This window comes from Condylura cristata, unplaced genomic scaffold (assembly GCF_000260355.1).
Source record: "Condylura cristata isolate star-nosed mole 26May11 unplaced genomic scaffold, ConCri1.0 scaffold00004, whole genome shotgun sequence".
NCBI classification, from domain to species: domain Eukaryota; kingdom Metazoa; phylum Chordata; class Mammalia; order Eulipotyphla; family Talpidae; genus Condylura; species Condylura cristata.
In genome coordinates, this window is record NW_004567105.1 from 71,037,014 (window position 1) to 71,047,086 (window position 10,073).

General features: G+C 45.4%; 1 protein-coding gene across 3 annotated transcripts in view; it reads left to right on the forward strand.

The window, feature by feature from the left end:
• GLB1 (galactosidase, beta 1) overlaps positions 1 to 10,073 on the forward strand; it is a 65,747-nt gene that overhangs the window by 14,929 nt on the left and 40,745 nt on the right. For 2 of the 3 annotated variants that reach the window (XM_012720442.1, XM_012720444.1), the window contains exons 2-6: positions 1,876 to 2,045; positions 4,956 to 5,106; positions 5,833 to 5,893; positions 7,188 to 7,282; positions 8,952 to 9,132. In XM_012720442.1, the coding sequence (XP_012575896.1) occupies positions 1,876 to 2,045; positions 4,956 to 5,106; positions 5,833 to 5,893; positions 7,188 to 7,282; positions 8,952 to 9,132 (658 nt within the window). Of the gene's footprint in view, positions 1 to 1,875; positions 2,046 to 2,157; positions 2,310 to 4,955; positions 5,107 to 5,832; positions 5,894 to 7,187; positions 7,283 to 8,951; positions 9,133 to 10,073 lie in introns of those variants that run through there. The other variant, XM_012720443.1, reaches the window with a different exon arrangement.

The window sequence follows — 10,073 nt, forward strand, 5'->3', positions numbered from 1 at the left end:
GTCTTTATTTTCTTTGAACATAATTGTCTTTATTTTCTTTGAACATAATTGTCTTTATTTTCTTTGAACATAAATTTACCTACAGTGAGACGTGCCCATCTTAATATCACCACCGTATGATTTCTGATCATTGCAGGTAGAGAGTTTGATTTGATCCTTGCTTTACCATCTCCTGTGTGGGGCCTTGACCTTCTCCTGTGCTAGGTGGACATGTCAGGAGTGTAGAGGCCACATCTGCGTGGCTCCTCTCTCTGATACGCAGCCCGTAGAGGTGCTTGGGCGTAGTTGTAAATACACGGTAGGGAGCTCATGGGCCTTGGCGATGGTTTGGATGCAGAGATGGCACCCTGTTGTAGGAGACAAAGCCGATCATTTCTCACCAGCCTGTCTCCTGTTCCTTGGAACTCCCTCTCCCTGCACAAGACGACTTCAAACAGTCCTTTCCCAGCCTCAGCTCTGCTCAGAGTTGCCTTCTACTTTTCTACCTGTGCAAAGAATTTTCCCAACTCAGGAGCCTCCTCTAAACTCACAGAACTGGTTGAATTCTAGATGAATTATTTGACAATTCATCATATACATGCTATGAACGTGGTTTCAAAACCATCCCTTGGGGCACCAGGTGTGAAAAATCATCAGTATATTTTTGTGATTTCCTTTAGGAGATTCTTGCCTTTGAAAAACAACTAAAGCCTGTTTACTAGAAAAATACGTGTATATTAAATTGGCATTCTTGTTTTTTATCATGATTTTTAGAATTGTGAGGTGTGACTCAATAAACTGCCGCTAAAGTAGCTGCTAAATAAGCTACTAGACGTTGTTTAACTTTCAAGCCCAGTACTTTGACCTCCTGGTGTGACCTAGCACTTGTGCACTCAAACAGTTGTTTCCAGATGGGCACAGGGGCAACCCCAAGTTCTACAGAACATGGTACTGCTGTGGAAGAAAACAAGCATTTTTAAAAAGATAGTATTTTGACCTTTGGAAGCCAAAAGTTGCAGGAAGAACCTCACCACCACGTGAATTGGATTCTTGCGCTAAGACATGGTGCTGTCCACTAGAGGGCAGTGTTCCACAGTCTCAGCCTCCCCTGCGAGGCCTTTCAAATCCAAACATTTTAGCTCCTAAATTCACCTCCAAACCGTATTTCTCAGCATGAATGCTAGAAATATCTACACGAATGCTAGAAATATTTCTAACATTGCAACATTGTGAAGAGACGTATGTATGTAACTCCGCTGTTTTCTTTCATGAAAAGGTGCCCCTCATCACCCATATCAAGCTTTTCGAGCTGCTGACTCACACATTGGGTCAAAGCCCGCAATTCAAAAAACATTGCTGTAGAGTTCTTGCAGCTAGGGTGTCTGCATATGCGTAGATGAAGAAATGCAAGGCGGTAGAGGGGCTTCTGCGATGTGGCCTCCGGTCTTGAGCTCCCAACCCCTTGCTTTCAGCCCTGCAGGTTCCAGCTGTGCTTTTCTCCTAAAAGTGGGTGGTGGTGGACCTGGTGACATTACTGTTGAGGTACATTCAGTGCCCAGGTGGGTCATAGCCACGGAGAGGAGCGCAGGGGCCTTTGTGACAGAGTCACTTGCAACAGAATGCCCTCTGTGGGAATGTACCTTCTGCGTCCCAGCCACTGGTGTTCAGATTCATGCTGGTGTCTGGAAGGAAAGCCAACAGAACCCCCTACACGTGGGTCTCCCAGGATTGCTGTCACTGAGGGCATCTGGCAGGCAGACCTGGCTTGGCAGTGATTTGTTCCATAGCCCAGAAACCAAGCATCAGCACAACCAGCAACGTAAATAAGCCGGGCGTCACTTGCTTCTGAAAGGGGGAAGGTGGAAATTCTCACGTGGTCCCCTCCTTGTCCCGCAGGACGCTTCCCCCAGGACTTTCGAGATTGACTATAAGCACGACCGCTTCCTCAAGGATGGCCAACCCTTCCGCTACATCTCCGGCAGCATTCACTATTTCCGAGTGCCCCGTTTCTACTGGAAGGACCGGCTGCTGAAGATGAAGATGGCGGGGCTGAATGCCATCCAGACGTAAGCAGCGGGCGTCCCCTCACCGGCCCCGGCCCCTGCCCCAGAGCGGGACAGTTGCACGTCTCCGTGCGGCTCTTTCGTGCTCCGAAAAGGGAAAAGAGCATAGGCTTGTCAAAAAGCTGGATTGTCCTTCTTCCACAACTTGAACTTTGTCATCAGGAATGATGACGTAAATAACTTTAAAAGGCAGAAGGGAGAACAGCCGTTGACCATGGTTCATGATCAGTTACCCGGCACTTTACATAGCGACTCTACTTCTCTGAGGTAGGTAGGTACCACCATCCCCTGTACAGCTTCTGAAACCGAAACGTGCCCAGCACATGTCTCTGGCCAGAGGTCCATGAGGACCTTGAAGGAAGGATGTCTGCAGGCAACCACTGCTTCTGTCAACGCTCAGGGAAATGTATCTTGTCAGTAGATTCTGAAACATAGGTTCCTGTTTCTTCTGGAGAATTCTATAGCTAGCCAGTGGTTATCATGTCGGCTAGTAATTATCTCTTCTCATCTCTTCTGTGATTGCAAAGCAGCTAAATGGGGAGAAGGTATGGGGTCTAGCCACTGTTTTTTTGCAGGGCTGATGTGATAACTTTACCACATAAAAACCCAGGAAATCCAGAGGTGTTTTCCTGGGACAGATGGGCAGGAAGAATCACATTTGTTATTCTGTTTTAAGGCTTACTGGTTCCTGTTTTGTAGTTGGAGTGCTAAGTTCTAGGAGACCAGGATTATTCCAGGGAACCCTCAACTCATCAAAGAGCTCTTGGTGAGGGTGGAGGGTGGCTTGTATTCAGTCTGTGTCTGTGCAGCATGCGGCCAGGAAACTGGGAGGAGCGGTGGTGCTTCATCTCCTGCATGCTCTTCCTGACAGAATCTCTAGTCAGGAGGACACACTAGGTTGGAGATTTTCTGATTCTATATTAGAAGGTATTTTTCAAGAAATGAATATGTTTCATTTGGCACTTCTATTTTCATTTTTCTAAAGCTTCACAGGACATATTTAATTTATAGCTAGTAATTAGGACTGATAAAATTCTGTATTTTCTTTCATCACTTTTATCTTTTTTTTTTTAAAGATTTATTTATTTATGAATACAGAACTGAGGTACAGGCCAGAGGTGCAGGAGTAGTGAGAGGATTCACCAGAGACAGAGTGGGGAGCAGAATTGGCAGATCAACAAAGCACACTGCTGATGGGGAGCAGTGGACAGGTCAGGAGAGGTCTGCCGCGCCATGTGGGTCACCTCCCTGGCCAGGGATCGAACTTGTGCTAAAGTGGCTGCAGCTAGCTTCATAGTGTTGTGCTTTAACTCCATGCGCCACCAGGGAGGGCCCATTTTCTTCCATTGCTTTTAATGTTTACGCCACATTGAAAGACTTTTTTCCCAGTTTCATTGAGATACAATTGACAAAGGTTTATATATATATTATCTCCCCCAGAGAATGAAAGAGACCTTGTCATGGGCCCCCTAGACGTGCTCCAGGGTGACAACTATGCAGCTATATAGTTGACATGCAGCACCGCATAATGACTGGACTTACAGATATTGTGAGATTACGGCCACAGTCAGTGAGTTAACATCCATCATCTCACACAGACCTTTAAAAATGGAAGGCATTTTCCTTTGATGTTAAGAGTATCTGTAAAGATTGTTTTGATAAACTTTGACGTTCATCTGCCACTACTGACATATATAGTCAAGCATTAAGTGAGAATGGGCATTCTTTGTAAGCCATAAACTTAAGTGTGACCCCACCAAGTTTGACTTGCTTGGGTAGCTGCTGTGGAAACTCAAAACGAAGGTGTCCTTTTCAAAAGGTAGCCAAAGGGAGAGGTCTATATGTCCTGGGGGTTTATTGCTCTGTAGATTGTTCAGAGATTCGAGACATGGAGGTTTTTCTCTTTTTTTGTTACTGAGGCATAACATTTTATTGGTATCGGGCATACAGCATGATGATTAGATATTTGCAGCCATCTGAAATTTTGAGCTGTTTCTCTTGTTTTCCCTAGAACACCTTAGTCCAATGACATATGGATAATATAATTACAAAAAGCTAAAAATATGAGTCACAGCACTTAGAGATAGTGAAGATGTGTCAAACGTATTCACGAAGGAACTAACTGGATGGTAAAGATGGTTTGCAGGAGAACTTGAGGAAGAGTTTCCATAATCAAGAAAGCGATGCTGGGTCCTCCCTGGTGGTGCAGTGGGTTAAAGCACAGCACTAAGAAACTAAAGCCATCGCAGCATGAGTTCGATCCCTGCCCTGGAGGTGACCCATGGCATGGCAGATCTCTCCTGACCTGCCCGCTACTCCCCTCAGCAGTGTACTTTGTTGATCTGCCTGTTCTGCTCCCCACTCTGTCTCTGGTGAAGCCTCTCGCCACCCCTGAGCCTCTGGCCTGTACCCCAGTTCTGTATACACAAATAAATAAATCTTAAAAAAAAAAAAAAAGAAAGCAATGCTGAGGGAATTTATCATTAGAATTAAGTCTAGTTATTATAGTAACAGGTACTGAAACCATAAACTTTAGAGTTATCTTCCCTGTAACAATAATCATTTACATCTCTAGCAGGCAAACATCTACAAGTTAATTTATAACTTCAGAGTCATACCCCTATCAAGACTAAAAACTAAGTCAAACAAAATATTTTCCCCAGCGATTGCAGAACCCTTAGGTAGGCCCAGAGGACAACATTCCAGTGTAACATCAAAAGGAAACGCGGTCTTCCTTTATCTCCAGGTTCCAGATAATCTTTCTTGGCCAGACTTCCCCACTTTTCTTTTCCTTTTAATCCATGCGTTAGCCATCGTCCTAAGAACCTGCCCCTCCCCCCGCTATTACTTACTTCGTCCAGTGCCCAGAAAAGGGCTGTGCGTGTCTTGACAGGTATGTGCGTGTCTTGACAGGTATGTGCCCTGGAACTTCCATGAGCCCCAGCAGGGACAGTACCAGTTTTCTGGGGAGCATGATGTGGAACATTTTATTCGACTGGCACAGGAGCTGGGCCTACTGGTTATCCTGAGGCCTGGACCCTACATCTGCGCGGAGTGGGACATGGTGAGTGTGGCTGCCCAGGGAGGCACGGGACAGGCTGGCAGGAGGAAGCCAGGGCCAAGTGAAGGGAGCAGTGGGAATGAGACTCTAATCTGACGCCAGCCAGCACGGTACCTTTTACCTTGGAAGTCCTGCTCTATAAAAGGCAGACAGTAGCATGGGTTCTGTCTATCCCATAAGGAAATGATGGAGCAAAGTGGAATAATCTGTACAAAAGGCTCTGATTCTCAAAATTCTTTCTTCACAACTGATGAGCTTTTTTTTTTTAACAAAAGTTTATTTTTACATCATTCTGTACATTTTTTTCCCATCTCAATTGTAATCCCCGTGGGTTTCCCATCACCAAGTCACCCGTGTGCCATCACCATAATCCCGTGCATTTCCCTCCCCCCCCCACCCCCCATTTTTTGATCCCATTCCCCACTCCACCCCCGCAAAATGTCTCTGGTATATGGTTGTTCATTATTTTTGTTATTTTCTCGCCTGGTCCTGCTATGAGTGACACCATCCGGTATTTTTCTTTCTCTTTCTGGCTTATCTCACTAAGCACGATCTTTTCCAGTGATGAGCTTATTTTTATGATGTTATAATTCAGAGTTGAAGCCCAGCACAATTGAGTACCCCTTCTCCCTGAAACTGCTCTCGCCCTCACTGCCAGTCATCCCTGTCTCCCTGGTACCATCCAGGGAATGTGCTTCCTCATCATGTCCTTTTCTACCCCTGTCCTAGGGAGGATTACCTGCTTGGCTATTAGAAAAACCATCTATTGTTCTCCGTTCTTCTGATCCAGGTAAGTTCTTGCAGAGGGCTTGAGAGAAATTCTGAAAATTTAGATAATAGCAAAGGGGCCAGGTATTTTGAAGCCTGGGGCCCCTCTGTGCAAACATTTCTAACAGCTTAGTGAAAGCCTGGGTGTTGAACAACCCCAAAGTGTGAGGGCGCAGAACGTATGGCTTTCTGGAACTATAGGGCCAAATCTTGCTGGCAAAATGGTAACTTTTCAAATTAGCACTGAATGCTGCGTGTGGCTGACTGACAGATGTTGTTAATGGGGGGTGTGGTGACATACATCTGAGGAGGTGCAATCTGTGCCTCCAATCATATACAGCCAGTGGTACCTCAATAAAATAATGATTTGAAACACTTAGAAAATATATAAATTGATGATGATACTTGCAGTAGTAGTAGTAGTAGTAATAATAATAATGTTTTCTCCCCCTATGGTCTTAGTACATTACACTACCAGTGAGGACAGCTAACAAAATGGCGGCTGTAGCTTCTGGTCTGCTGTCACTGAATTGCTCTGTAGCTGAAGTGCCTGTTATTTCTTTGCTTATTTTTTTACAGAGTTTTATTTTCGTCATAGTTTTTTGCTTGTGTTTTTAGACCGCTAGAAGTTATTTTAGCTCTAAACGCTCACCAATCAGAAGGTCCCATTTAGCTGCCTTTCTAGCTTCTGAAGACCTCCGTTTCTCTTGGTGATGCTGATGGTGAAGTTAGTCAAAGAGTAGCAACACTGATTACATCCACCATGTAAATGGCTGCTACATTATTCTCAACATGTGCTTCTTTCTTAGTGTATTACTATTTTGCACGCTGGGTTCATTTATTACCAGTATTTTCACACATATTATCTGGTTAAATCCTTAGAGCAACTCCAGTATCCCCAGTTGACAAGGTAAAAGTTAACTTTTTAAAATTAAGTTCTAATAAAGTATAAGTTTTTAAGTTTAGTTTTAGGTTTTAAGTATAAATAATTAAGTTCTAATAATGAAAAAGCTCTGCAGTGACAAAGATACACCACGAGCCACACCTCCCCTCATGCCACACACCTGGGCTGGATGCTGCCTGCAATGCTGACTTTGTGCCCATGGTGGGGACAGAGGCCAGCCCCAGTCCTCGTCCACTGGACTGGGAGCTCAGCTGAGGAGACAATTCCTTGCAGGGAAAATTTTATCAGACCTTTACCCCCTCCCAGAAGGTAGCTGCTGAATCCAGAATGCCCCGATCTCTCGGCCAGACCTGGGGCTGCGTCTGTTTGTACTAACAGGTGTGTAACGGTGTGAATCCTGTGTTGTTTGCAGATTACCTTGAGGCTGTGAACAAGTGGTTGGGAGTCCTTCTGCCCAAAATGAGGCCTCTCCTGTATCAGAATGGAGGGCCCATTATAACAGTGCAGGTAACCATGGAGACAAGTGTGGGCGGGTGGGGGCGCTTCCTCTCTCCGCAAGCGATACTGGAGTGATGCCGACTTGAGCCTCACACATTGGTTTCCCTAACAGCCAATGCCAACGGCACCAAAGGCCATTTATTTAAGTGGCATTTGGAAGTTGTTATCATTTTTCAATGCCTGTCATGTACTAGACCCTGTGCTAGTTAAGACATTACCAGACTAAGCCCAAGTCACCCACCTGGCAGGTGCAAGCTTGGCCCGCTGATCTTGTGACCTGTGTCTCTCTCTTGTGCAGCAAGTTGCCCTCTGGCTGCAAGGTGCAGCAGGAGCCGAACCCCTTTGGTGTCTGCACTGCTTAGCACAGTCAGTTCAGACCCTTACAGAAAGCGGATGCAGAGAATTGGGGCATTATGCTTCCTCCCCACTTCCTGCCCCTACTCTCCTTCCATGTGCTTTTTGCTCTTCAAAGACTTGTGTACTCTGGGGTATATCACATGACAAGTATTTTATTTTCCGTGGGATCATTTGGGACCTTCAATGCTGATTGGAAAATTGCATGGTAAAACGTAAACCCTGGTTCACTGGGCATTTCACCGAGGAAGCTCTTAGTGAAAAGAGTAAAGTTATGTAAAACTGGCTGTACCCTAGAGGAGCGACGGGCGCAGTATACTACTCCTTTGGGGAGGATAGGCCAGATTTCTTTTTTATGAAAAGTCCTAGATGTGGCTTGTAGGGTCTGGTCATTGGTGCAAGGAACATGGCCATGTCCTGGCCCTTGGGTGTAGCTCACTAGACTATGCGAAGGGTGAGCGGACCAGGGTGTCCGTTCTGATGCTGTGTGGTGGAGAGACACCGGGGGCTGCTCAAGAAGGACGGATAGCTCTTGATGTCCCTTCACGTGTCTTGAGCTTTCTGGGTAGACTTACAGGAGCCACGTTTCCCTGTCTGACGATTCCAAGTGCAGCTCTTGGGTGTGTCGCCTCCACACAGCTGGGTTTTCTTTCTTTTCTTGCTCTCAGGTTTTTTTTACTTTCCTGCATTTTTCTACCTTGCCCTCCATCAATTTTTGCTCACACCTTTCTGCACTTTTTGGTTGTTGAAATGCCACAAAAAATGTAATGAAATATGAACCCTGAAAAGGAGAGGAAAGTTGGCCATAGTGGGAAGTGTTTCCTCTTGCATCCATTGCTGGCAATGTTAGATGATTTTATTTTCTTTTTTTAAAAAGATTTACTTAAAGCCACCCCCAGGCACCCGGTCATGTGCAGAGCCTGTATTGATACAGTTAATCCTCATAACAACCCATTAACAGATGATTTTTCCATCTTCTTTTCCTTTTTCTCCATTTTCTATATTTCTGTCATGGGCAGGTGTTACTTATATAATATTTAAAGTATCTATTATAAAGGAGAATATCACTGCAATCTGAAAACTAACACAATACTTTGGTTTTCTTTCTCTTACTTGGGGTGGGGAAGAAGATAAGATTTTATGCTGAGTATTTTGCTTTTTGGAAAGTGAGGTTTGAGGGCTGAGGGGCGGGTAGGGGATCCCTCTGACAGTCATTAAGCCTCATCCCAGCGGATGCTCAGGTATTTTTCTCTAGACAAAGCCTTGGGTTAGAAGGACTGCATAGGGGTCTGATATCTTTCTCCCTCCTTTTTCCAACGTGCAGGTTGAAAATGAATATGGCAGCTACTTCTCCTGTGATTATGACTACCTGCGCTTCCTGCAGAAGAAGTTCCACTACTACCTGGGTGATAAAGTGGTTCTGTTCACCACTGATGGCGCGCAGGAAGCCTTCCTGAAGTGTGGGGCACTGCAAGGATTCTACACCACGGTTGACTTCGGGGCAGGTTGGTGTTTGGAGTAGCAGACAACCAGCCTGTGACTTGGGTCTTCCTCCGTCTGCTCTGGGCAGCTGGATTAAGTGAGGGCTCTCAAATTTCCTTTATCTAGCAGGTAAGCTAGAGCAATGGGCAGGCTCCCCTCTGGTGCAGAGGTTTTGTTTAAGCTGATGTAGACTTAGGGACAAAAAGTCTGGTGGACCTGGAGCCTGGGGTGCTATTCTCTCTGGGGCCAGCCCACCCAGGGCCAGCTCCAGCCGTCCAGCCGTGACTGCTTGAGGGGAGATCCTCAGAGAGATGTGTCTTCAGGGGTCACATCCGGCTGTGTCTGGGATGTGCTTGCTGCTCTTTGCTCTCCTTGCCGAGGCTCATCCACCTCGGCAGGATGCTGGGGGGCTGGCTCTTGGCCCTGGTAATTGTGGAGGTGATCTGCTGGCTGGATGTGCTGTGAAGGACATTATTGGGACAGCGGAAATCTTTGAATACATCTGTAGGTTAGAGAAATGTATTGTGTCCCTGTTGATTTCCTGGTTTTTATGATTACCTCATGTTTATTTACAAATGCCTTTGCTCTTAGGAAATGCACCCTGAAGTTTAGGGGTAAAGAACCACCATGCCTGCAACTTACTGTCAAATGACTCAGAAAAAAAAATACTATATTTATATATAGAGAGGGAAACAGATAAAGTAAATGTGGTAAAATATTAACTGGAGAGGTTGGGGTGGGGGGACTTGAGAATTCTTTGTGCTAGTCTCATAACTTTTCTAGAAGTTTGAAATACTACCAAATAAAAACTTGCTCTCCACCCTCCCCACCAAGAAAAGCTTTTGAAGTAGCATAAACAGCCCACCTCCCTCAGAGGGAGACACTGTATTTACACATAAACCGCCTTAACAGGCATCTCTTCTTGAGAAGAGGTATGCAAGACCCAGGTTGCATTTTTTTTTTT